Genomic DNA, 27,662 nt, shown 5'->3' with positions numbered 1-27,662 from the left:
TTTACTCTTTATGAGATGACTCAAAGCATGATCTGCTTTGAGGGCATGGGGATATGATATTCTTGCGTAAGTTGTGAAGTCTCTTCTAGAAAACAAGTGGTTTGCCAGCAGAGTTGAAGAGAAAATTTGCAGCTATAGCTTATACCCATTTAGGACATAATGAGGAAAAGCATTTTTGTGCCCTTGGAACTGTGTCTCTGCAAAGGTTTGGTCTCGGTGTAAACGTGCCTACAAATAAACCAGTTCTGCCAGGAAGTTCCAGGACCAGCTGAATCGTAGAATCCTTTCAATGGGAAGAGACTCTCATGACCATCGAGTCCAACCGGAACCTGATTTTAGCACTAAACTGTGTCCTTAAGAACCTTGTATTTTAAGCTCCTGCAGGGATGGTGGCTTCTGTGGTTCTGCTGCCCGTGCGTTGGTCTCTGTGCCCGCTGTGTGTCCCTCCCATGTAAGTGGCCTTTGTGGTCTTCTCATGTCCCATGCTGGATTCCTCCCTTATCTTCCTCTTCCCATTTTCAACTCTTGCTTCATCCATGGAGAAATACAGATGCAGAATTTGCAGCACCGGTTTCCTTAGCGATAATTCCGCTGCCAGATGAACTGGGGAAAATGCAACACGTGTTAAATGTGCGAGTCTGGAAGCGAATCCTGACGTCCCCCAGCAGCCCGGCTGGGAGCCTGCCCGCGATGGGCTTGTCCTGGCGGCCTGAGGGCCACGCGTGGTGGGGGGCTCCGGTCTGCACCCCCATTTGCACCCACTCGTTCCTGGGTGGAAGAACTGGGATGGTCGCATGAGTCCCCAGGAGCTCCCGCGGGCCTGGGGCGGGTGCTGCGGCCGGGGGAACCGGGGCAGGTGCTGCGGCCGGGGGAACCGGGGCAGGTGCTGCGGCCGGGGGAAACCGGGGCGGGTGCTGCGGCCGGGGGAAACCGGGGCGGGTGCTGCGGCCGGAGGAAACCGGGGCGGGTGCTGCGGCCGGGGGAACCGGGGCGGGTGCTGCGGCCGGGGGAACCGGGGCGGGTGCTGCGGCCGGGGGAACCGGGGCGGGTGCTGCGGCCGGGGAAACCGGGGCGGGTGCTGCGGCCGGGGAAACCGGGGCGGGTGCTGCGACTGGTGGGACCGGGGCGGGTGCTGTGGCCAGGGGGACTGGGACAGGTGCTGCGGCCGGGGGGGAACCGGGGCGGGTGCTGCGGCCGGGGGAACCGGGGCGGGTGCTGCGGCCGGGGGAACCGGGGCAGGTGCTGCGGCTGGGGGAAACCGGGGCGGGTGCTGCGACTGGTGGGACCGGGGCGGGTGCTGTGGCCAGGGGGACCGGGGCGGGTGCTGCAGCTGGTGGGACTGGGGCAGGTGCTGCGGCCGGGGGGGACCGGGGCGGGTGCTGCGGCCGGGGGGACAGCTCACCCGCAGCAAGAGCAACGCGCTGCGAGCGGGGCGAGCGTGGAGCCGAATATCCACTTCCTCATCACGGAAGAATGTGGCCGCTTGTGTTTACCAGAGCCTGTGAAACTCACGGGAGGTCAGTAAAATATAATGGTGGGTGGTTCGCGGGTTTGCGGAGGCGCGGAGGAGGCCAAGCTCCCAGCAGAAGTAGCACCTCAGCACCAGGAATTCACTGTGTTGCTAAACCAGCTCTGGAAAGTAGAGAAAATCCGGTTTATTCAGCCAGTTCAGTTCAAAGGCTCGTCGTTCGAAACAGGGATCTACTCGGAGCTGTGAAAAAGCCAGAAAATGCGGGAGGTTTTCATCCAGCCCAAGTGGAGAAGGAGGCACGGGACAGGGGTGTCCCACGGCTATTGAATCTTGGAGATCCCTTAGAAAACGGCCCGTCACAAATAAAATATTAGCCTAGAATCTAATAAATAAGAAATGTGATATACACCATTTCTAAGTTAGAGAATGCAAAATCAAAAGTCATGACAAACTGCAGAATTGCTTCAAAAAAGCGATGTGTATATGTGGAGCAGGGGAAGGCTCCCGCTAATGAAAAGAGCTGTCACAGCCTCTGCGGAGCCATCAGCAGCGCCCTGCTGAAACGAACACGTTCTGCACGTTGCAAAGAGAAGATGGGAAGGTAGGGGCTGTTACCCAATGCGTGCTTCAGGGAAAATCGCTGCCAAAGGCAGGTGTAGAAAAGATGGAAATTGATTATTTAAGCAGAGGGGTCCTTGTTGCTGAATTAAATCCCGGTCCCTGGGCTGGTGAAGGGGTGGCGGTGCTGGTCCCGCTGGGGGTGTCCCTGGGCTGGTGAAGGGGTGGCGGTGCTGGTCCCGCTGGGGTTGTCCATGGGCTGGTGAAGGGGTGGCAGTGCTGGTCCCGCTGGGGGTGTCCCTGGGCTGGTGAAGGGGTGGCGGTGCTGGTCCTGCTGGGGGTGTCCCTGGGCTGGTGAAGGGGTGGCAGTGCTGGTCCCGCTGGGGGTGTCCATGGGCTGGTGAAGGGGTGGCGGTGCTGGTCCTGCTGGGGGTGTCCCTGGGCTGGTGAAGGGGTGGCGGTGCTGGTCCCGCTGGGGGTGTCCCTGGGCTGGTGAAGGGGTGGCAGTGCTGGTCCCGCTGGGGGTGTCCCTGGGCTGGTGAAGGGGTGGCGGTGCTGGTCCTGCTGGGGGTGTCCCTGGGCTGGTGAAGGGGTGGCAGTGCTGGTCCCGCTGGGGTTGTCCATGGGCTGGTGAAGGGGTGGCAGTGCTGGTCCTGCTGGGGGTGTCCCTGGGCTGGTGAAGGGGTGGTGGTGCTGGTCCTGCTGGGGGTGTCCATGGGCTGGTGAAGGGGTGGCGGTGCTGGTCCCGCTGGGGGTGTCCCTGGGCTGGTGAAGGGGTGGCAGTGCTGGTCCCGCTGGGGGTGTCCATGGGCTGGTGAAGGGGTGGCGGTGCTGGTCCTGCTGGGGGTGTCCCTGGGCTGGTGAAGGGGTGGTGGTGCTGGTCCTGCTGGGGGTGTCCATGGGCTGGTGAAGGGGTGGCGGTGCTGGTCCCGCTGGGGGTGTCCCTGGGCTGGTGAAGGGGTGGCAGTGCTGGTCCCGCTGGGGGTGTCCATGGGCTGGTGAAGGGGTGGCGGTGCTGGTCCCGCTGGGGGTGTCCCTGGGCTGGTGAAGAGGTGGCAGTGCTGGTCCCGCTGGGGGTGTCCCTGGGCTGGTGAAGGGGTGGCGGTGCTGGTCCCGCTGGGGGTGTCCCTGGGCTGGTGAAGAGGTGGCAGTGCTGGTCCCGCTGGGGTTGTCCATGGGCTGGTGAAGGGGTGGCAGTGCTGGTCCCGCTGGGGGGGTCCCTGGGCTGGTGAAGGGGTGGCGGTGCTGGTCCCGCTGGGGGGGTCCCTGGGCTGGTGAAGGGGTGGCGGTGCTGGTCCTGCTGGGGGTGTCCATGGGCTGGTGAAGGGGTGGCGGTGCTGGTCCCGCTGGGGGTGTCCCTGGGCTGGTGAAGGGGTGGCGGTGCTGGTCCTGCTGGGGGTGTCCATGGGCTGGTGAAGGGGTGGCGGTGCTGGTCCCGCTGGGGGTGTCCATGGGCTGGTGAAGAGGTGGCAGTGCTGGTCCAGCTGGGGGTGTCCCTGGGCTGGTGAAGGGGTGGCGGTGCTGGTCCCGCTGGGGGTGTCCATGGGCTGGTGAAGGGGTGGCGGTGCTGGTCCCGCTGGGGGTGTCCCTGGGCTGGTGAAGGGGTGGCAGTGCTGGTCCCGCTGGGGGTGTCCATGGGCTGGTGAAGGGGTGGCGGTGCTGGTCCCGCTGGGGGTGTCCCTGGGCTGGTGAAGAGGTGGCAGTGCTGGTCCCGCTGGGGGTGTCCCTGGGCTGGTGAAGGGGTGGCGGTGCTGGTCCCGCTGGGGGTGTCCCTGGGCTGGTGAAGAGGTGGCAGTGCTGGTCCCGCTGGGGTTGTCCATGGGCTGGTGAAGGGGTGGCAGTGCTGGTCCCGCTGGGGGGGTCCCTGGGCTGGTGAAGGGGTGGCGGTGCTGGTCCCGCTGGGGGGGTCCCTGGGCTGGTGAAGGGGTGGCGGTGCTGGTCCTGCTGGGGGTGTCCATGGGCTGGTGAAGGGGTGGCGGTGCTGGTCCCGCTGGGGGTGTCCCTGGGCTGGTGAAGGGGTGGCGGTGCTGGTCCTGCTGGGGGTGTCCATGGGCTGGTGAAGGGGTGGCGGTGCTGGTCCTGCTGGGGGTGTCCATGGGCTGGTGAAGGGGTGGCGGTGCTGGTCCCGCTGGGGGTGTCCATGGGCTGGTGAAGAGGTGGCAGTGCTGGTCCAGCTGGGGGTGTCCCTGGGCTGGTGAAGGGGTGGCGGTGCTGGTCCCGCTGGGGGTGTCCATGGGCTGGTGAAGGGGTGGCGGTGCTGGTCCTGCTGCGGGGGTGTCCCTGAGCACGGCGTTGGCAGCAGCCCCGTCCTGCCAGCCCATCACCCCCAGCAGCTGTTGTTTCCTGTTTGAGACACCGCGTCACCTGGTGGGTTGACCCGGTGATTTGTGGAGATACCGCGGGGGCCAAGCGGCCGGTTCACGAGGTGCCCGGCGGCGCCTGTCACGGGACACGGGTCAGTGCTGGTCACCTCTGCAGCCCCGGGTGTCCTGCCCCGCAGCGTCTCTGGGCAGGAATCGTCCTACAGAGCATTGTGAGCAGGGCCCGCTTGTCTGGTTTATAAATGCAGTGCTGGCATGGGATCGTGTGCTGCACAAACAAAAGGAGCATCCATCTGCACGTGAAGGGCGTGTGCAGGGAGCAGCCTTGGTCTTTGGTCCTGTGTCCTGTGCTGGTGTCCACGGCTGTGAGCCCAGCGTCCCCGGCAGAGCCCCCAGCCCTGGGAGCAGCCCTGGTGACACGTGGCTGCCGTGGGCAGGGGGGCGGTTTGTTACCCCTGGGGACTGGCGCTTCAGACCTGGCTGTTGCCAGGAGCCGCCGAGGAGCATGCGCCAGCTCTCCCAAAGTGTTTGAGGAGCGTCGCGGTGCTTGTTTCCCAAGGGCAGGCTGTGTCCCACGGCTGTGTCCCCTGGCTGTGTCCCACGGCAGGCTGTGTCCCATGGCTGTGTCCGTGGCAAACTGTGTCCCACGGCTGTGTCCCATGGCTGTGTCCCACGGCAGGCTGTGTCTGTGGCAAACTGTGTCCCACGGCAGGCTGTTACAGCCCGCTGTGACAGCCAGGATGCTGCCAGGATGGCGAGGCAGGATTCCCCATCCAGAACAGTGGCCGGGTCTCCTGGAGACTAAATACATGGATCAAGAGTATCTCATTATTGGTGATTTTCATATACTCACATTTTCTTTTTGCCAGCAGAGGAAGTGGACTTGAGAATGGAAGATTATGGTGTGGTTTAATTTAAAAAACATTAGTCAGGACAGGCTGTTTCCTCGGGCAATAAGTAGGGCTCTGTGTGCACCGAGGACACCGGGGTCTTGTCCTTGGAGCTCCGGGTGACTCCGCAGTCGCCAGGGCGACACGGTGCACGGTGCTGATGGCCTCGCCGGGGCTGAACCTCACTTGTTTTACTCATTTTGCTTTTTGTCCCCTTCATGTTTCATAATCAGGTGAATTCCCATCTTAAGTAACCTTGCAATACATTCATGCTGTCTCCGTTTGTAGATCCTGCTCTGCCTGGGGAAATCAAGTGTCTCATCTTCTCTGGGCTGATTTAAGCTGCTCCCTGAGCTCCCTGGCTGGGGATCAAGTGTTGAGGCAGAAGGTTTGGTCTCAGTACTGTGTCCAAATCGCAGCAGCTGCTGCCGTGTACCTTTGCATTTCAGGGGTACCGCATCTGCCTCCTTTTTAACCTCGTTTTCTGCTGCTTTCTTGGGGACGACTGGAAGGTGGGAGCCAGGTGGTTGAAGTCGGGACACTCGGCGGGGGTTTGGGTTCTGCCATGGCCTCTGCTCTCCCCCCATCACTCGGTGTGCCATGGCCGTTGGGCACTGGCCCCGGGGCTGGGACAAGCGGCCCCAGCCTCTGGTAGAGATGGGGCTTTGGTTATGGCTGTGAAAAATAAACTGACCAAATTAGTAAACGGAGCATTTGAAAAGACAAAAGATAATTCGGTTTGGGAGGTTTGAGCAGGGGTTCGTGCAGCTGTGCTTGTAGAAGCTGCCGTTGCCCCGGGCCGGGAGCAGCCCCGTCACGGGGAGGACCTTCCCGGGGACGCTGGCTCTGCCCGCCCTTGCCGTCAGGGATGTTTGCAAAGCCCATTGTCGTCTCTGATGTTTGTTTAAATCCAATGGAGATGGAGTTCCCTGTGCGTTTTAGCGGGCTGCCCCGTTGCTCGCGCTGTGCTCCGCGCTGCTCTCTCAGAGATGCTGTCTCACCTCTCCGCCTCCAGCGGTCCTGCATGAAAACAAGACGTGGTCAGTTTAGAAACATAGTCAAGGCTATTTAGAAAAAAGGAAATAAATCCAGTGTACAAGGCTGCGTGTTTATAGATTAGACTGCTCAAAGCACGTTAGCAGATGGGATGCTTGAAAGTGTCCGCGCAGACCTCGTTATCTGGGTCAGCGCAGCTCGGTGGCTCTGGAGGGGAGGTTCAGTTCAGCTCGTGCTGAGGCTGGTGGCAGCGAAACGGGGATGTGCGGGAGGACCTGAGGCTCCTGCCCGAACCGAGCACCGTGAACGCGGGACCTGCGCCCGCTGTCCTCCACAGACCCTGCTCCAGACGTCGCCACGCAGCTCCAGGGATGGGAAGCCGGTTATTTTTGATATTGTGCTTGAAAATGTCATGCACACGCTGTGCCCTTTTAAAGGCAACATTTACCACTGATAACATCACAGAATCTCAGAAATAACAGTACTTGAAATGGCTGGACAGGCTTCTGTGTCATCCGGGCTTGTGTGCAAGTGCTCATTCAGTTCATGGCTCAGCGTCGCCTTGGCGCAATGGCCAGGCTGAGTTTTAGCAGCAGCGTTGTGGAGGTGCGGGACCCCAGGACCTTCCCCCGGGGTGAGTGAGCGAGGTGCCGCGCTCCGGTGCCGCGCTCCGGCGCTCCCGGCTGTGCCTTCGGGGCGGGATGCGCTGGGCACGTGGCAGCTGCAGGCAGGATTGTCCAAGGCCGTTCCAGCCACGTCCCCGTGTCTGCGCGTCCCCTGCGTTGTGCTTCAGCAGCTGTTCGGACGGGACAGCTGAGTCCCAAACCCAAATCAAATTCAAGAGTGAAGGAGGTGGAAGTTGTGTTTGTTCAGTTTTGTCAGACTGACGGAAAACAGGGAGTGTGAGGAATCTGCATCGTGGTGAGTTCTTAATGAATTAATGTGATGAAGCAGGTAGCGTGGGCTGCAGAGCCCTGCAGATAAGCACAAACGTAGGCTCTCGTGTTCTGTCCTGGGCGCCAGGAGCTCTGGGCAGCTGTGCTTGGCTCCCGCTGGACCAAGCGCCGTCTGCTGTCGGGGTGCAAACCCTCTTGGTGGGTTAGGAGAAGTGGCTGGCTTTTCTCTTATCTGCGGTTGCCCTTGGCTTTCTGGGCACGTGGTGAAATCTCAGCTGTTTGGTTAAATTAACTATTGACAAACAAGTGCTCCTTGCAAAATCGTAGTTCCTACTCCACAGAAATATTTGCATGTGGCAGGAGGTCAGCAGACTCTTCCTTTCCTTAAAGAACCCTCTGAAACAACAGTAAAATTCTTCCTGCAGCCATCAGGGAGATACTGAGGTTGTTTTTCCTCCGGCTGCTGTGTGCGCAGCCCTGACCTTGGCCTTGGGGCCGTGCGCCGGCTGAATCGGCCCCGACGTCACGGCTGCGCCGGTTGTGTCTGCCCACGCCGCGCTATCTCCTGCTTTGGCTTTCGGACCCGCTGTGACACTTGCCACATATTGTGCAAACTACCGTCGCGTATTCTGGAGCCCCCGCGCCGCGCTCATTGCTTGTTTGGGTCAGAGCTCTGTGTTTCTGTGGCTCCGTGGGGTGGGTACGATCAGGAGGTACCGACACAGAATGTCTGCTGGGAGCAAAGTGCCGAGCACAGGTTGTGGTGCTGGTGCTGGGCCACCCCTGGTCCCCGGTGCAGGGACAGAGCAGCCCCTGGCGCCGCTGGGAGCCGGTGGTGCCCGGGGCTCTGCCTGGGCAGCTCCCGCGCTGCACGGCCTCCACAGCCGCCTCTGGCCCGTGGCAGTGCCGTCACCCCTGTGTGTAGAGAATGCCCTTAAAAGGTCACTTGGAAACTGGAAAATAGATTGTTAAAGCTCGCTCTGAGTTGGTCGCATTTCAAGTTATATTTTTCTTACAATTTTCCCTCTAAACATAAGAAAGAGACAAATTGGCATCTTTTTAAAATCAGGGGTGTTCCCCGGCAAATCTTTCCACTCTGTGGACAGCGTGCTGCTGGTAGTAAAGGCACAGGGACGAGCTGGAAACATTGCTGGTGTGAAACGTCCATCTCCCGACCCGAAGCGTCCATCTCCCGGCCCGAAGCGTCCATCTCCCGGCCCGAAGCGTCCATCTCCCGGCCCGAAGCGTCCATCTCCCGACCCGAAGCGTCCATCTCCCGACCCGAAGCGTCCATCTCCCGGCCCGAAGCGTCCATCTCCCGGCCCGAAGCGTCCATCTCCCGGCCCGAAGCGTCCATCTCCCGACCCCAAGCGTCCATCTCCCGACCCAAAGCATCCATCTCCCGACCTGAAGCGTCCATCTCCCGACCCAAAGCGTCCATCTCCCGATGGGAGGGGTCTGCGCGCTGCCCAGCGCAAGCCCCGAGGGCAGGAGCGTGAGCGCAGCCCCGCGCCAGGCCCAGCCTTGGCCTGGGCAGCCCCTGTGTCCCGCCTGGCGGGGCCGGCTGGCCGGGCTGCCCCACGCGGGGGTTCGGGTTTGCAGGGGCAGCCCCAGCGCCCGCGTGCGCAGAGGCACCTCTGTAGGCACCTGTGGGCACAAAGGTGTATGTGCACTTGCACAGCTCGTCCTGTGGAGAAGGAGCTGTTTACAAAGCACTCGAGCCTTAATTGGTAACCTACTTTGCAGCTTTAAATAATTACGCCTCAAAAGTACTCCAAGGTCTTCTGGGGGTCCTGCTTCTGTCATCGCAACAGCTGCTGCTGCGAGAGCCACTTTGGCTGATCTCTGATCTGAAATACACAGCGCAAAGAATTGGGAAAGCACAATGTGGAAAGCCTTGTAGAAAAAGATAAAATAGCTCCTTTCAGATTTCTGATTGCGTGGAGAGGAGCAAAAAGGTATCAAGTCGTTAGAGGAAAGGTCTGGTTCTGCTGGAGTCTAAAACATTGCTGGATATATAAGATATTTCTAGCAAAGCTTTGCTATCGTTTGCTGGTTATTTCTCAGTGGTGTCAGCTCTGTGGTCCCTCTGGAACTGAGGGCCGGGGGGTGTCCTGGGTCTCTGCTGGGACGGTGGGACCGGGCCGGGGACGCTGGGTGGGGCAGAGAGGGGGTTGTTGCATCAGGACTTACTGCGGCGGATCTGTCGCACCCCCCTGTACCGCCCCGTTTAATCGGTCGTTCAGGAAAAGCCGTGGCGATGGAGGTTGTAGGGGAAGGAGAGTTGAGCAGCATCTAAGATCAGTCACTGATGCTGATTGCGGCTGCTGAAACGATGAGGGATTACTGAAGCTGTTTCTGGCCTTACGAGCAGAGGATAAGGTCGCTGCTCCAGTTATTAACCTGCGATGCAGGCAGGATCTGCGCAGCTCTCTGGCGAGGAGCAGACAGCAGCTCTGGGGGAGCACAGCTGGCGGCAGGGTGGCGCTGGGCCTGGCTGCGCTGTCCCCGCCGCTGTCCCGTCCCAGCCGCGCTCAGGGTGCGGGCAGCACGCCGCCCCGTGCCCCGTGCCCCGTGCCGGCGCTGGCCTTGGTGACACAGCCCAGCTGGTGTTCACGTAGCAGCAGCAGCCCCTTAAACTCCGGTGGAGAAGCCCAACAGCTGCAAGGCTTTGCCCAGGATTCACAGTAGGGGTTCAGGCCGCCATCTCACGCGGCTGTTTTCTGTTTCGGTGATTTGGGGTTTATTCATACTGTGGGTACAAATGGGGCTTTTCTGAGCATAAAGATTTTTCCCAAGAAGTCCCAGAATTGTCACATTTGCTCCTGATGTAACTTGATTTCTGAGAGCTCGCCTGCAAGCGTTCAAACAATACCAGAAACCAAGAGCAGATCTAATTTTGACCCAGAAGTTGCAGTGACCTGCTAACTGTTGGAAGCTAATTGCCTCATCTGGTGCTTTGACAAAAAGCCAGTTTTCGCAAATAACTTAAAACGCTATTGCTCCCCATTCTGCCTGGGCGTGCGTTGACTTGTGATTCTGATAAGCAGCTCTCCTGCTGCCTTCCGAAAAGGCAGCTTCTCAAACGAGGGTGTCGGAGGGAGGCAGCAGGACGGGCAGCAGCACGGGGATGGGTCTGGGGGTGCGGTGGAGGGGGTGTGGGGAGCACGGGTCCCAGAGCAGCGCTGGCTCCCGGGGCGCCCCGGTGCTGCGGTTAATGCGGCACTGGCGGGTGAAATCCTCTCCCATGGTCCTGGATCACGGGGACCCAGCTCAAGTGGCGCCAGGGGACGTTGAGGTTGAATCTGGGGAACAGTTTCTTCCCCAAAGGGCTGTGGGGCACTGGAACAGGCTGCCCAGGGCAGTGCTGGAGTCACCATCCCTGGAGGGCTGGACCGACGGACATGAGGTTCTCAGGGACAGGGACAGGGGGACTTGGTACTGTTAGGTTTACAGCTGGACTTGGTGGTCTTAAAAGTCTTTTCCAGCCTAAATGACTCTGTGATTCTATGACCGAGTCCCAAGGTCAGAGTGAGATTCGGCTTAGTCCTTGCTTGGCTCCTTTCTGATCAGCGCTTGGCTTGTCCCGTCGCTGAAATTCTGGGGTTTGCCATGAGTGTCCTCCCAAGCGCCATCCACTGTGCTCAGCAATACCTCGTCCCAGCCTCGGGTGCTGACCCTTTCGCTTCTCTCGTTCTGTTTGCCGCTGCAGGCTGGACGCTGGCCGGGAGCATGTCTTGCCCATCGACTATTACTTTCCGCCTCAGAAGACCTGCCTGATCTGTGGGGATGAAGCCTCTGGGTGCCACTACGGAGCCCTCACCTGCGGGAGCTGCAAGGTCTTCTTCAAACGGGCGGCTGAAGGTAACGTGTGCGGAGGAGAAACCAGTCCCACGCAGCGTGGGCTCTCTCGGCAAAGCGGCTGAGGGGTCGGGTGCTGCTGACACCAGTTCTTGCTCGTCTGCAGTCAGGTCACTAACGCGTTAGTGCTGGAGGCGTTTGCAGCGTCGCGATGTCTGTTCCTCCAGCTGAGAGAGGTTAAGGGCGAATGAGAGAAGAGTAGTGGGAACAACATCTGGTGGGTTTCTAAGGCCTCTTAAACTAGTAAAGGAGAAAATTCAAGGGTAAATTCATTTCTTTGTCATACGTTTGTCATTCCACGTTGCAGATGGCCCTCAAAAAGCAGCCACACCAGTTTGCCAGAACACAAACCTTTTCAATGACTGCTTGTCTTGGCAAAGCGGTGGGACCCCGGAGCAGCCGGTTCTGCTTCTCCTGACTCTCAAGGATGCTTTAAGTTTCCCTCAGCCCTCCTGTGATCTCAGAGCCACAGCTCCAAGTTTAGGGGATGCTTTTCCTCTTCCAGAGGCTCAGTTCTCTCAATACCTGCAAAACCACAGAGCCATTTGTCCATCGAGAGCCGTGCTCTGACCTCAGTGTCCATGATCCCCCTCCCCAGCCCTTGAGAAAGCAACTTCTTCTCGCCCAGGCTGGTGGTGCCAGGCTCTCCAGGGGTGTCTGAGCCCAGCTGTTCCCTGCCCACGGCAGGGTCTGTGCACCGCCTTCCCTTGGTCGGTGGGCTCTAGGAGGGCCCGGCCCAGCTGTTCCCGCACCGTCTGGTTGTCACCGCAGGTCAGAGTTGCGGTGCCCTGGTGGCACGGGGGACTCTGCTGTGGAAGCCCAGCTGTCTGCTGGCGGAACGCGCCTGTAAATCACACATCCGGCTGCTTTTCTGGAGTCATGGACCCAAAAAATCATCGTTCTCCCTCGGTGCTGACATCATGTATGTGCTGCACTGGCACGGCCTTGGTGGTCGGCGTTAGGGCTGTGACCGTCCCCCCGCACCTCCCGTCACCCTCTGTCGGGCGGAGGTCCCAGACTGGTGGGTGCTCACCTGCTGCTGTCACAGCGCCGCTTCTGGATTGATCCTGGCGTTATCCGGCCTGGTTTTGGAGTCACATTTTTCCTCATTCATCTCACATGCCAGGAGTGAACTTGCCAGCACTGGTTCAGGGAAGGAGTGGCTGTGCCACGGAGGCCAACAGCATCCTGTTGCCATAATCAGACAGCCGAGTCATATTAATAGATAATAAGTTTGGCATATTTTTCTCAAGTAAATAATTTACAGATAAGTCCCTTTGCTGTACACCAATTCTGGATTAGCTTGTGCAGCCAGAGTAAATAACAGATGCTTATTTAAGTCAGCAAGTTATTGTTGATTTATAGCAAGTGGAATCTTGGCGCTCTCTGTCAGATAAAGGGCTGATGAAATGCCCCGTGTCAGCAGGCGAGTCCCGGTGCTGCTCCTTGTATCGTACACCAGCGTGCGCTCCGTCCCGCTGGGCAGGGATGCGGGGCGCTGGGGGTGCTGGGGGGTGCTGGGGGGTGCTGGGGGATGCTGCAGGACACTGGGGGACACTGGGGGATCCTGGGGGATGCTGTGGGGTGCTGCAGGACACTGGGAGACACTGTGGGGTGCTGCGGGATGCTGTGGGGTGCTGCGGGATGCTGTGGGGTGCTGCGGGATGTTGTGGGGTGCTGCGGGATGAGGCAGCTGCTTGCGCTGCTCTTGATCATGTGCTGTGGTGGTGGTCCCTCTCCCAGTTGTGTTACATCGTTAATGTAAATTGTATTTCTGCTTAGTTTTTAAGCCCGGGGGTGTCACAGAGGGTAGAAGGGCGGGTTGTGCTGGGGTTGGCAGCAGCAGCACTTTGCCTTTCCCTGGACGAGACCGTGGAGCGGCAGCCTGGGCGCGAGGTTTCATCCGTACCATGGGGTACGAGGATAGAGTCTTTATTCTGGGAAACAGACAATAGATCTGGCTCTTGATAAAACTGGATGCAGGGCAGTGGTAGGTGATGATTGCTGTCCTAACTGTACTGAAGACCTTGTGGTTATGTGACACCTGGGGGAGTCACCCCCTCGGAAAGCCTGGCCTTAGTCCCCAGCTCTTAGGATTTGGTTCATGCACTGAAACACAAGGAGGACGAGGTCCCCGTCCCTGTCCTCACTCAAAAGGCATTTAGTGGGTTTTCACATTCAGAGTCGTAAATCTTCCTCCAGGCTTAGCACAGATTGCTTTGCTTTCTGGAAGGGAAAGCGACTCTGGGCACGACAACTCAAGTGACAACAAGCTTTTGGCAAAACACCTTCTCCGGCCTGAGCAGCCGATCTTTCTCCTTGACTCGCTATTTCCAGTGGAGGCTGGAGAAGTGCTCCTCCCCGGCTGCCGCTGTGCCCATGGCAGGTGACGGGCGGGAGGACGTGGGGGTGGCAGAAGCGCCTTTCTGGCGGTGCGGGTGGCACAGGGGGGGACACGGGTGCCGGGGTGTCCCCAGGGAAGGGCAGGGCACAGCAATGTGTTTGGAACCGGTTAGCAGGGGGTCCCGCAGCCGCGAGGGTCCCGCTCGCACAGACCCGTCTGCTGGGGCTGCTCCCGGAGCAGAGGGACAGCGAGTGCCCTGGGGACTGCCCTGTCACCTCCGTCCATGGCAAACGGCCTCTGCATTGGCGGGGAAGGAGAGGGGTCCTCTCTGGGCGCCCTCCGCAGCGTCGTCAGCGGCGTGATTGTATCTGAGGGCAACGTGCCCATTGTGAAGGGTCTGGGTGCCTGGCTTTGCAAAGAGCAGCACCGCTGGGTGAAATAGGAGAGCAGGTTTGAAGTTTAGACCTGTACCTGCAGGTTTGCAAAGCAAGAGCCCCTGCTCTGGAGCAGCGTGAGAAAGCGCCTCTGCTGTTTGCAGGAATGAAAAAGAGAAAAACGTCATTCCAATGTTGAGAATAAAACAGTGCGTTTAACTTTAAATAAAGACCAGCTGATTGCAAGTGTCCCAGCTTGCTCGTGAATGAAGAGACTAAATTATCCTGAAATTAAAACCAAGTCTCTGTATAAGAGAAGTTACTTAAGACAGATGGAACCTCTCTGTGCTCCAGCCACCCTTCCTTGTTCTCTGGCTCTCACAGCCCCTGGCACCATCTCCGCACACCGGTGCTGCGCTCGGGGGACGCAGCCGATCGTGTCCCTGTCACTAATGCAGGCTCCGGCTTGGGGAGAAGGGACAGAGGATGCTGGTGCGGATGGAGCAGATGGAGCTGCCACTGCTGGTGTCTGCGCCAGCCGCTGGGTCCAGCCCTGTGCCGGTGCCGCTGGGTGATAAGCGTCCCGGCACCGCGGTTCACTGCGGTTCACTGCGGTTCGATGGGGCGAGCGCGGGCAGGGCAGCACAGTTGGCTTTGCTGGGGCAGGGACAGGGTGTGGTCCCTCTCCCAGGTCCTGGGTTTGTTTCACAAACCGTATCCTCAGCTGGGGACAGCAGTGATGAAGGTGGTGAGTTTCTTCAGTAATTAAAAGGGGGATCTCTGCGTTGCTTGGAATTAGGACAAGGTGAGCAAGGAGCTGCTTGTCGTGCTGAGCAGAAGCAGAGTCATGAACAGCCATTTGATGACCATTTGTTTCCCTTTGTGTTAATGGCTAACAGCCTAAAATACGCAGTGCCAGCCTATGCGTGTACGGTTAACAGAAAATGGGTTCCTGCCCCAAAGAGTTCGTTTTGTGAACCAGGAAGCAGGCGCTCGCCATTTGAGCAGAATCACCGTACCGTGACCATGAGCGAGCTGTTGGCTGCGGCGTCGCAGCTCGCGGTCAGCCCAGCCCAACGGGGGCCGCTGTGCAGGGTGAGCGGGGCTGCGGGGCGGAGGCTCCTGCCTGGTCCCTCTGGTGCCGGATGGGTCCCTGTCCCCGTCCCTTCCCAGATGTGCCAGAGGTGGTGGATGCTGCTGCACAGCTGGAGGGACACAGCACAGCTGTGCCTGGAGCCAAACCTGGTCCTGCCCTGCTCCCCTCCCAGTGGTGCCGGGGGGACAGAGCGGGGTGGGGACACTGCCCGGAGCCTGGGGAGAGCAGGGGCAGGACTGGGGGTGCTCCTGCTCTTGGCCGGGGAATTGAGATGGGGCTGTGCCTGACCCTGGGGTGGCCTTAGGGATCTTGGGCAGTGACTGTGCTGCTTTCCCTTGCTACGGCCGTTCATGGGCAGGCTTGACCTTTGTGAAGATCCTGAGCTGTGGTTCAGACTAGGGAGGCGAGCCAGGGAAGGGGCAGGAGCCGGTGCGCGGGGAGAGCGGGAGGGTGTGCGGGTGCTCCCGGGCAGCCCCGCGGCCTCGGCCAGGGACCGAGCCGGCCCTGCGCTGGGACTGAGCCTTCCCGGCACCCCAGCCCCGGCCGGTTCACACTCATGGTTGTTCTGCTGGGCTCTGGAGCGTCCCCTGTCAGACGCTGTTGGGGACAGGAATCCTGCAGTGCAGCCGGAGGGGAAGGGCAGTCAAATCCCCTTCCCGCTGCCCATGCCTGGGAAAGGAGAGCGTCTGTTCCCTTTGACGTACGCTCGGAAAGAGGTCGAGTGGAGAGAGTGTGGCCTCGGCGCTCGTTTCCCATAGCACAAAAATAACTCCAAGTAACCCAGTTTCAGCTGAAGTTGTTTATTACTCATCCTTCTCAATGAACTGTTGAAAGGGAGGCTGGTGCTTGTGTTCTGAGGCTTGTCTGAGTGTCCTTAACACCGATAATGAGCAAAGGGAGGGGATGAGAAGAGCTGCTGATGAGAGCAGTGTTAAAAGGGTCTATGGAGGTCTCACGTGCTGCAGGTAATGCACTCGCGGCCCATTATGTCCCAGTCTGAAGAGCTCAGGCGCTGGGCGGGTGTAGCGATCAGCTTTTAATAGGCGTGATTCTAAGAAGTTGGGGCGTGTGGTATTTTGGCAGCTGGGGTGCAGTGCTGTGCACGGGCAGGGTGATGAGGAGTTGGTTATAACCAGCGTTACGGTGACTTTTCTGCACCCCTGCGATGGCTGCAGGGGTTTGCAGCCGCACGGTGTCACCAGCCAGCGCTGGGGGACGGTGGCACCTTCGGGGGTTCCTGCTCGCTGGGGCTGGGGGTGGTGGGGAAGCACCAGAGGGTGCCAGGGAGGTCCAGGACACCAGGCTGGTGAAACCTTTGCTCTTTCTGATTCTGGTGTCTTCGGAAGTTGTGGGTGCGTGTGGGGCAGGTGGGGAGCTGGTAAATGAGTGCACCAGAACTGGTGCATCTCTTCTCAAAACTGGTACATGGAGCAGTTAGATTCAGCCTCATCCTTTTAATGGAGCTCTGGTGACTCTAAAGGGCTATTCCTATATAAATATAGAAGCAGACACTTGCAGGATGATAAATGAAGGTTAGGCCGGATATAGACGGAGTTCCCATGTAGGCTGCTTCTGCAGAGTCTGAGGTGCACAGCTCTATTATTTCCCAAGGCTGGTTTAGTTTGGAACAGTATGAAGAACATCAGATAAATCCTGATCCAGTAAACGTGTTTAGACTTGACAAGAAAACACATGATGAGTCAGGAAGGAAAGTTCACTCTTGGCATGTCTAGCAAATGAGGCAGTTAAAAAGGAGCTGAAATTCGGAGCTCTAAGGGCTGCTCTGGGAACAAATGGAAAGGTGAGTCTAAAATACTGGTTAGTCTGACAATAAGTAAATTGTAGGTCTGGATTTCCTGCCTGCCCTCGAGCCTGTGGCTGCACAGGGTGTCCCGCACAGGGCCCCTCCGGTCCTGTTCGCTCCAGCTGCCCGGGCAGCCCTGGGACGGGGCGGCTGGTGCCGGACACCTGCGGCAGAGCTGGGGCCTGCAGACAAACCCAGGTGGTGCTAATGGGTGGCACAAGGAACAGTTCAGCCCCCAATGTGCTGTGGAGGGAAGGCCACTGGGGACCGGGTTGAGCAAACGATGGGTAAGTGCCGTGGCAGGCGGATCAAACCGTGTTCTGGGAGAAGAACGGCTCTTCGCAGCAAAAAACCAACCACGAGGCGTGCGGTATTTAAAAATGAGAACCAAACTCTCCCTGTTTCATTGCTTTTTAAAGGCTGTTTCTTGCCTGCCCTGCTGTGCTGCACAGCAGTTTTGCTCCTTGGAGAGCGGTGCTGGTTTCCCAAAGGATACCGACTTCCAACTGAAATTTCCTGGTGGGAAGTGAACTGGGAAACCAGCACTGACGTGGTCCCTCCTGTCCCTCCTCCCGTGGTGCCACTGACCCTGGGGACACTGGGGAAGCGAGAGCCCGTTGCTCCTGGTGAGCCCGGGCGGGCGGGTGCCCAGCACCCATGGGCCGTTTCCTCTGGTGTTTGCAGGTAAACAGAAGTACCTCTGTGCCAGCCGGAACGACTGCACCATCGACAAGTTCCGGAGGAAAAACTGCCCGTCCTGCCGCCTGCGGAAGTGCTACGAGGCGGGGATGACGCTGGGAGGTACGGGCTGAACACCCCGGGCTCGAACACCCCGGGGCTCCTGGGTCTGAACACCCCAGGGCTCCTGTGTCTGAACACCCCGGCTCCTCCATCTGAACACCCTGGGGCTCCTGGGTCTGAAGACCCCGGCTCCTCCATCTGAACACCCTGGGGCTCCTGGGTCTGAACACCTCGGCTCCTCCATCTGAACACCCTGGGGCTCCTGGGTCTGAACACCCTGGGGCTCCTGGGTCTGAACACCCCAGGCTCCTCCATCTGAACACCCTGGGGCTCCTGGGTCTGAACACCCCAGGCTCCTCCATCTGAACACCCTGGGGCTCCTGGGTCTGAACACCCCAGGCTCCTCCATCTGAACACCCTGGGGCTCCTGGGTCTGAACACCCTGGGGCTCCTGGGTCTGAACACCCTGGGGCTCCTGGATCTGAACACCCCAGGCTCCTCCATCTGAACACCCCGGGGCTCCTGGGCTGGGCTGGGGCAGCCGGGCTAATCTGCAGATAACAAACCTACTTGGCATATTAATAGTCACTAAATGTCTGGAAAAATGAGGCTGACAGAGTGTAATGAGCCTGGGGAAACATTTGCAGGTTTCTAATACCCAGACTGCGAATTTCATTAAGCCTTTGTTTGAGTTTCAGGGAACACTGTTTTCCTTAATTTAAAACCTTGTTAGTCTGAAAAAATGTAACGGGCTGGGTAAGCTGGATCCCCACTCACACTGAACCCTCCTTCAACAGAGCAATCTCTTAAGAATATTTTTCCCAGGCAGAAAGGGACATTTTCCTTTATAAGATTACAGCCCCAGTATTTTTCTTTGTTGAAGTTGCTTCTCTGTCCTTGGTAAAGATCCTTGTTGCTGTTTTTCCCAAGACTTGTAGCTCCACCAAAGTGTGACAATGCTCGTATCCAAAGCCAGAGGTTTTCTGCTCAAAATCTAGAGGCTACAATGTAGATGACCGAGTGGCTCGTGTTTGAGTTCACTTCGTGTGAAAAGCGGGGCAGAGGGACCTGCCCCGTGCTGAAATGGCCCCTGACAGCGCAGGGGACAGGGGAGGGGTTACCGGCTGCTTTCTCCGGTTCGTTTCCCAGTGTGTGCCCCACCGGTGCTGCCCCAGCCCCGTCACCCGTCCCTGCCCCAGCCCCGTCACCTGTCCCTGCCCCAGCCCTGTCACCCGTCCCTGCCCCAGCCCCATCACCCGTCCCTGCCCGCGGGGGCTCCCAGCGACACTCGTGTCCGTGGCCGCTGGTGGCTGTTGGTGGCCATGGCGTCCCACGGGGACACTCCTCCGGGACCATCCGTGTCCTGCTGGGCGGGGTGGGATGGGGACGCTGTCACCACCCTGCCCGTGGCCGCGCTGGGCCCGGCGGGGCCGGGTCAGGAGCCGGAGCCGGCGCCGGAGCCATCGCCCCACTCCACTCCACCAGCAGCACCCGCGAGCGGCGCCGCCATCCCCAGCGAGCACGCTCGTATTTTTAAGTGCCTTTTTCTGGTGACATTTCCTTAAGTGAGAGAAGACATACATCAGGGGAGCCTTCTTCTGCAGGACGCGCTGACAAAATTAACGCTAATACTGCTAGCCCCCCCTCCTTTTTTTTTCCGTAAGCTCTTTGGGTCACCCTGACCTGTTCTGCCTGGTCTGGTTTACATTTGTTTTCAACGTCGGTTTAAGGCAATTGTTAGAAACATGCACACTATGCGTTTGTCCGCAGTTATTTCTCCCACAGTAGAGGGGCAGAGCATTTGAAAACCCTTCGCAAAGCCGCACAGTTGTTTTTAACTGCCTGTTAATGACCAGTCGGGCAGGTACAATAGCGCTGCTGTGACCAGCGGAGCCGCGGCGGTGCGGGAGCGGGGCGGGGGAGGAGGTGACACTGAATACCTGATTCAGGGCTCTCTGCTTTGGCACAGACGGCAGCGTGTCGGAGCACTTCATTATTCATTGGGATCACTCTGACCTGCAAGCTGAAATCCATTCAACAGAATCTTCTCTCCCGACCAACACTGTAGAGCCAAAGAGAGGAAAAAAAAGTGATAATGCTGGTTTTCTGTGCTCGGTTCGGCTGCTGCACTGTCCTGTCTCCCACAGCACCAGCGCAGGTGCCTGCACGGATCCTGTCCCTGTGCTGCTGCATATGTGGTCACACAGATCCTGTCCCTGTGCTGCTGCACATGTGGTCACACGGATCCTGTCCCTGTGCCGCTGCACACGCGGGCACAAGGGTCCTGTCCCTGTGCCGCTGCACATGTGGTCACACGGATCCTGCCCCTGTGCCGCTGCATGCGTGGGCACAGGGATCCTGTCCCTGTGCTGCTGCACACGCAGTCACATGGATCCTGTGCCGCTGCACATGCAGTGACACAGATCTTGTCCCTGTGCCACTGCGCATGCGGTGACATGGATCCTGTCCCTGTGCTGCTGCACACGCGGTGACACAGATCCTGTCCCTGTGCCACTGCACACATGGTGACACGGATCCTGTCCCTGTGCCGCTGCACATGCGATCACACGGATCCTGTCCCTGTGCCGCTGCACACGTGGGCACAGGGATCCTGTCCACGTGCTGCTGCACACACGGTCACACGCATCCTTCCAGGCCCCGTGCACACGCAGGCACTCAAACCCCTGCGTCCTTTCCAGTGCCTGTGAGGTCCCTCGAGCACCTGCTGCCCGTGCCCAGCGCTGCCCAGGGACTGCGCTCTGTGCGCCCGTTCCCAGGGCAAAACCTCCCACATCTGTAACGTTCAGTTCGTTCCACGGGTGGCAGGGCTAGAAAGCATAGGAGCTGCCAGCAGCCTGCGTGAGCCCAAGGCGCCAGTCACACCTGTGTTCGGTGCTGATTCAGGTCCAGTTGTTGTGGTTAAAACAGAGCTCACGTCGTACAAACCCAGTTGGTATTGAGGGGAGCGTTTCCAGCGGTGGAGCAGCTAACACATTTTTTGCCGCACCGTTGCAGCAGTTAATTAGGTTCGGTGTTGTGATAGACGTACCTTATTTTTCATCTTGTCTGTCCTTGATTTCCAGCCACTGGATCTTTATTATGGCTTTGCTTGCTTGATTGAAAAAACGACTTGTGTTGCATTTCCGCCCCACGGTGGGTATCTTGGCTGTGACTTGGAAGCTGTTCAGCCTCGTGCCCCGCCACCTAGGCCGAGCTCTTGTCTTCCTTGCTCCAAGGTGCGTTGTGTGGTCTTTCCTGTGCTTGTGGCTCCTGTGGTTGGGCGTCACTGTTTAAGCGGCAGCACCGGTGCCTGGGGCTGTGGTGAGGGGCGTCTCCTCCTGCCCGTGGTTCTGCGTCCCCTGGACCTGCTGCCAGCTCCCAGCTCTGTCTGTCCAGCCAGGCTCTGTCTGTCCAGCTACTTTCGGGGGCTTCAGGCGGCCCAGGATGGAGTTCCATGTTCAGCGAGCTCAGCTCACTTTTGCAGTTGCTCTGTACGTCTGTTTGCAGTTAAACGTAATTTGCTTTAACAGACTGAGCTTTTCAGCAGACCTTAATCGATCTGTTCAGTTATCAGCCTTCAATGTTCGTTACTGTTTTCCCATCCTGGCGTTGTCATACAGACTTCAGTAGACTTTAGTAGACATGGTTCATTTTCTTTTTGGAATCCATGTAGACGTTCACTAGCAAAGGGCCATGAACAACCATCATAAGAAACAAACTTGATGTTGTTTGAACATTTATAGTTCCTTTTGAGATGTACCACCTGAGCGATTTGAAATCGTTCAGCGGTACCGTCTGATTTTGTATAATTTGAGCCTTTTAATTCATGTGAGCCAGACTAACTCAGATCCCCTGAACATGTCTGCTGTGCTAGTTCTGTTGTAATTATCAACTAAAGTTATCTTGCCAAGAAAGACTGATAGCTTGATAGGATCTGGTTTTGACAAGCCGCATGTTGATGTTAATAACAAATCTAAAGAGCAGGATATAAGTCGGGTCCTGTTTCAGCCTCTGGCGCTCAGCCTGCAGCTGCGGCTGGTGCGTGGTGCTGGGCGGGCGCTCCTGCTGCTGCTGAGCGGAGCGGTTCCCCCCAGCCCCCGAGCCCCCCGAGCCCCAGCGCTCATGAGAAGCTGGTGCTGGAGCCCAGGGTGCTCCCTCAGCAGCTCCAGCAGCGGGAGCGTGGGCAGGTGACGATGCTGATCGTCTGTCACCTCGTCATCCTCTGTCCTGCGCTCCCTGGGCGTTCTCACTGGTGAATATTTTATCCTGAGAACAGCTGATTACGTCCTCTAAGCTTTCCCCCTCCCGTCGGTGCGGACGCTGTTCCCGCATCCCGGTGTCACTGTCCCCACTCACAGCAGTCACACGTGCTGGGGCTCGTCCCACCGTGGTTTGGAGAAGTGCGGTGCGGACTCCTGCCTGCCTGAGCTCATCCCAGACTTAAAGTACAACAGATGCCTTTAATTTCTGTTTATTTCTGGTTTTGTTCCCAGTGGCTGCTGAGTAGTAGGAGCCACCACCAACCCGGGGTTTTGCACGGGGACTGAACGTAAGGCACTCTCTGCCTCCAAAGTGTTTCTCCACCCAGTGACGCTGGTGTTTCGGTGCAGTGTGGAGCTCCTGGGCAGCGCAGACCCGGGGCTCCGGGGCCCGAGCAGTTCTTGTACCACCTGCCCTCACTGCCCTCGCACACAGAGGGGCTGGTCTGCAGCTGCCAGCTCGGAGCCAGCGTGGCTGGTGCTTGTTCTCCTCGCACTTCACATCTTTTAGTACTAGATAATTCAATTTTAAGAAAAAAAGTAACATGTAAACCAAACCGTGTGTGTGTTTTATACAGCACTGGTTTGGCTCCGTTTGTGCACAGGACCCGATGGTCACAGTTTGGGGTTCATTTCTTCCTTTCAGCCAGGGGCTCCTCTCTCCTTGCGGCACCCCCGTCTCCCAGGGCCCCGCGCCACGCGCCGCTGTGAGCTGTGGGGTCTGCCCCCCAGGTCCCGCGGGTGGGATGGGGCCGAGGGGGTGTCCTGCCCACCGCCCCGCGCCCCGCGCCGCTCCCCTTTGCCGCTCTTTCCTCCTCCTCCTTTTACAGAGCAGCCTGTCTTAATTGCTCGTACAGTAGATCATCCAAAGTGCATCACTTAAAGATCAACGTTTTGAATTGATTTACAAAGCTGCACTTTAACTTGACATTTTTATGTTTTGCTGCTTATTTTTCTAATTACAGCTGAAAGGAAATTTGAGATAAGCATCATGTAATGAAGGAGCCAAAACCCCAAGGACAATTGGTTTGATGTTATATTCTCAACTTGAATTAAACAATTGGCTTTTGTTGTGTAATTAATTAGGGTTTATTGGAGCCGGGAAGGGGCGAAGGCTGTTCCTGTCTGCGCTGGCCTGCCAGGCTGTGCTGTGCTGAGCACCGTCACGGAGGTGTCAGATTGGTGCTCACTGACTCCCAAAGAATTCTCAAGTCCCACATCTGAAGCTCTTGGTGCATCTCACTAGCAGATTAGTGTCTGTAATTAACGCTGAGTGCACAGGAGACGCTTCATCCCAGTGACATGGGCACAGTTGCTCGCTCAGCCCCAGTCCCCCAGCCCGTGCTGCTCCCGAAGCGGGTGAGCAGACCCCGGCCACCCCGCCGTGTCCGCCCTGGCCTGGGATGGCACAGCCTGACCTGAGCGTCCAGAGGCAATGGCTTTTCCCCTGGAACGTGACCCTCTACTGAGGGTATTCCCTTTTTAATTGCACCTGAGTAGCTGTGCAGATTGAGTCACCTCTTCTCTGTTTTCCCCAGCTCTTCCACTCCATTTCTAAGTGGGAGTTGGTGTGGGGCCGGTCGCGGCTGAGGATGTAAATGATGCTTGTTCTTTTCCATACAAGATTAATGAGGAGATGGGTTTCCCTGTGCTGTGTGTCCTCCCTTTTGTCCTTACGGGAGGTCCGCGGTGCCCGGCACTCTGGGCAGTGTGCGCTGAAGGAGGAGCTGCTGGTGCCCATCAGGTTCCCTTTCCTGCTAAATATAAGTGATGGAGCTGGAGGCCAAGAAACCTCAAGTTTGTTTGTTTTATTTTTAAGTCTCACACTAAAACGCGTCATTTCCACAGCCCGCAAGCTGAAGAAGCTGGGGAACCTGAAGACACAAGACGAGGCGGAGGCAGCCAGCTCGTCCAGCCCCACGGAGGAGCAGGCGCCCAGGATGGTGATGACGCACATTGACGGGTACGAGTGCCAGCCCATCTTCCTCAACGTCCTGGAGGCCATTGAGCCCGGCGTGGTGTGTGCCGGCCACGACAACAGCCAGCCCGACTCCTTCTCCAACCTGCTGAGCAGCCTGAACGAGCTCGGGGAGAGGCAGCTGGTCTACGTGGTCAAATGGGCAAAGGCCTTGCCAGGTGAGAGGAGAACTGACTAACTAACTAACTAACTAACTAACTAACTAACTAACTAACGAGCCCATCCCTTCCCTGGCACTGTCCTCGAGGCCCCGCTTGCATTGCCGGGGTGGGTTGGGAGGAGGGCTCCACAGCCTGTGTCCCACCATCGCTCTGCTCCTTGGGGAGCACCTCCGTGTGCACCCCGTGTGTAACACCTCCGGGAAGCAGCCGCAGCAGCCCTGGGTCTGTCTGCTGGGGGTGGCTGGTCGGTGGGAGAGGTGACGGAGTCTGCAGGAAGGCGTGGGCTGGGGTCTGTCCCAGCTGTGCAGACTGAGGGGCTGCTGCTGTGGGGCTCGGGCTCCCGCTCTCCTCCCGCTCCCCGTGCGGGGTTCTGCTCCAGGGGCAGGGCCGTGGCCACCAGACCTGCAGAAGGCTTCTCAAAACCATCATCAGCCCATCCCGTAACCCACAGGGAGTGGTGATAGCTCCCCCGGGTAACTCAGACGTGTGCTATTTCATGATGTGAAAGGGAGATGGGAAAACTGGGCTGAAAGGAGCTGAGGCTTGAGAGATGGAGGAGATCCTTCCTCACCTGTGCTGTATTTCATAGGCCAATTAATTGTAAAATGGCAAAAGAGAGATATGAAATCCCAAAGAGCTTCTTCCCGGCGGTCAGGCTGCTCTTGTGTGACAGGCTGCTGGGATATGTTTATGATGCATTCAGAGTTGTGTTATGGGAGTACATTATGGCTGGAAAGTTTCCGAATACTAATAGCGATCAGGTGCTGTAAATGAAAACATCCTGGTGACAGATGTGTTTCCCTGAATACGCACCCTGGTTCTGAGCACAGAGGTTACCAGTCCGTAACACGCCGCCTGTTGCGTCGTAATCCTGCCAGGGAACGAGTGAAATTACAGAGGACTGAGATCACTGTGGGTGCAGCGGGAGCCGCTTCACCTCCCGCACCCCCGAGCTGGGGCGTGGGGCTGGTACCAGCTCCCTGCTCCTGGCTGCAGAGAGACCCTGCTCCTCACTGCAGAGATCCTGCTCCATACTGCACAGAGACCCTGCTCCATGCTGCACAGAGACCCTGCTCCATGCTGCACAGACACCCTGCTCCATGCTGCACAGAGACCCTGCTCCATGCTGCACAGAGACCCTGCTCCATGCTGCACAGAGACCCTGCTCCATGCTGCACAGAGACCCTGCTCCATGCTGCACAGAGACCCTGCTCCATGCTGCAGAGATCCTGCTCCATGCTGCACAGAGACCCTGCTCCGTGCTGCACAGACACCCTGCTCCGTGCTGCACAGACCCTGCTCCATGCTGCACAGACACCCTGCTCCATGCTGCACAGATCCTGCTCCATGCTGCACAGACCCTGCTCCTGTGTGCGGGTGCTGTGACCAAGGAGAGCACTGAGGCAGAGGAAGTTTGCCACTAGGTGCCAAAGCCTGGTGATGAGCTGCAGTCAGATGTTTGATGTTCCCAGAAACGTGGCAGCCCCCCTGGAAGCAGCTTGGCTGGTGGCCCCGGGGGTGTTAGTCTGCATATGCTTAAATGTAGAGTAGCCCCTTCTATTTCTTACATTCTTGAGTCAGAAAAGGTTCACCCGGCATGTGAAGCGAGGGACAAATCGCGCTTTCTCTGCTGGCGTACCTATACCAGACACCAAGACTTTTCCAGAAAAGTACACAGAGATACGACCAAACCTGACCAGCAATCCGGGGGCTGAGGTTGGAAAACTGCGGTAGCGCTAATGGGAAGGGAGAGTGCTTTGAAAAACAGTTTTCATCATAACCACCCCCTTATCAAAGGCTTTTACGCTCCTGTGCTGCAGCTGATCTCTGACCCCGTGTGCGTGGCAGCACTGCGCTGGTGCCCGCCGCGCCAGCAACGGCATCTGGGCAAAATTATCCTGCATCTGGGCAAAATTATCCTACATCTGGGCGGTCACCGCGCTCTGGGCGCTTACAGCATAACCACAAACCCTCTGCAGGGAGGGGTCCTGTGTGGAGCCCAGCTCTGCTGTGTGGGCGTGCTGCGGAGGGACGGTGCCGCTGGCTGCCCCCATCTGCGGCCACGGAGCATCGCATCTGGTGCTGGCCTGATCGTCACCATCACATCTGGTGCTGGTCTGACTGTTAGCGTCACACCTGGTGCTGGTCTGACCATTGGAATCACATCTAGTACTGGTCTGACCGTTACCATCACATCTGGTGCAGGTCTGACCGTGGGCATCACATCTGGTGCAGGTCTGACCATTGGCATCACATCTGGTGCTGGTCTGACTGTGGGCATCACATCTGGTACTGGCCTGATCGGTACCATCACATCTGGTGCTGGTCTGACTGTGGGCATCACATCTGGTGCAGGTCTGACCGTGGGCATCACATCTGGTACTGACCTGATCGTTACCATCACATCTGGTGCTGGTCTGACCGTGGGCATCACATCTGGTGCAGGTCTGACCGTGGGCATCACATCTGGTACTGACCTGATCGTTACCATCACATCTGGTGCAGGTCAGACCATGGGCATCACATCTGGTGCTGGTCTGACCGTTACCATCACTGCTCGTGCAGTGAAGGCACAGCCTGTGTGTTTTCCCAGCAGCTCCCTGACGTGTGCCAGTGCTGGAATTCAGCAGTGATGGCCACAAATTCGCCGCTTAGCCGTAGTGCTGGTGCTCTCCAGGGAAGCAGCGACAGCCGCGCGGTGCTGGTGCGGCGGTGCCTGGGGATGGCTCCGCAGCCCCCATGCTGGGCAGCAGGTTCTGCTGCAGGGTCTGCGGGCGCTGGGCTCCCTGGGCAAGGACAGGTGAGGGACAGACGGCTCTGCCCGGCGCTGCCCTGCCCTGCACACGCCGTGGCTGCTTTGCTTTTTGGGTAGACATGCAGAATCCTGCCCCCCAGGCAGAGGTGGTCTGCTGGCTGTAGTTTATTTAAATTACGTTTTGGTTAATGAAGCAGAAGTGTGTTCGGTCCCAGCCCGTGGGCTGGCTGGGCAGCCTGGCGCTCGGCGGGCTCGGGAGGCGGGTGTTGCCGGTGAACGTGCGCAGGGACAGAAGTAATGGAAACAAAACCCGAGCCATTTACACCGGCGGGGTGCAGTTGTTTTACTAAAACAGAAGGATCTTCCCGGGGTGCGTTGGGAGGCTGGAGGCTGCTAACGAAGGCCGCTGCTGACGAGGTGCGATGGGAGCAGAGCGGAGGGCGGGAGCAGCGCAGGCTGCCTGGGCTGGGGGGACATGGCACACGTCACATCAGCACATGACACACGTCACATCAGCACATGACACACGTCACATCAGCGCATGGCACACGTCACATCAGCACATGACACACATCATCAGCGCATGACACACGTCACATCAGTGCATGACACACGTCACATCAGCACATGGCACACATCATCAGCACATGGCACACGTCACATCAGCACATGGCACACATCATCAGCACATGGCACACGTCACATCAGCACATGACACACGTCACATCAGCGCATGACACACGTCACATCAGCACATGACACACGTCACATCAGCGCATGGCACACGTCACATCAGCGCATGACACACATCATCAGCACATGACACACGTCACATCAGCGCATGGCACACGTCACATCAGCGCATGGCACACGTCACATCAGCGCATGACACACATCATCAGCACATGGCACACGTCACATCAGCGCATGACACACGTCACATCAGCGCATGGCACACGTCACATCAGCGCATGGCACACGTCACATCAGCACATGACACACATCATCAGCACATGGCACACGTCACATCAGCGCATGGCACACGTCACATCAGCACATGACACACATCATCAGCACATGGCACACGTCACATCAGCGCATGGCACACGTCACATCAGCACATGACACACATCATCAGCACATGGCACACGTCACAT

General features: G+C 58.2%; 1 protein-coding gene across 2 annotated transcripts in view; it reads left to right on the top strand.

Moving 5' to 3' along the window:
* The window catches only part of AR (androgen receptor), a 94,228-nt gene that overhangs the window by 54,043 nt on the left and 12,523 nt on the right, over positions 1–27,662 (top strand). For both annotated transcript variants that reach the window (XM_071813622.1, XM_065846170.2), the window contains 3 exons: positions 10,845–10,996; positions 17,296–17,412; positions 23,460–23,747. In XM_071813622.1, coding sequence (XP_071669723.1) covers positions 10,845–10,996; positions 17,296–17,412; positions 23,460–23,747 — 557 coding nt within the window. The remainder of the gene's footprint in view (positions 1–10,844; positions 10,997–17,295; positions 17,413–23,459; positions 23,748–27,662) is intronic.

The sequence above is a fragment of the Patagioenas fasciata genome, chromosome 11, assembly GCF_037038585.1.
Source record: "Patagioenas fasciata isolate bPatFas1 chromosome 11, bPatFas1.hap1, whole genome shotgun sequence".
NCBI lineage: Eukaryota > Metazoa > Chordata > Aves > Columbiformes > Columbidae > Patagioenas > Patagioenas fasciata.
This window is presented reverse-complemented; position numbering and strand designations above follow the sequence as displayed.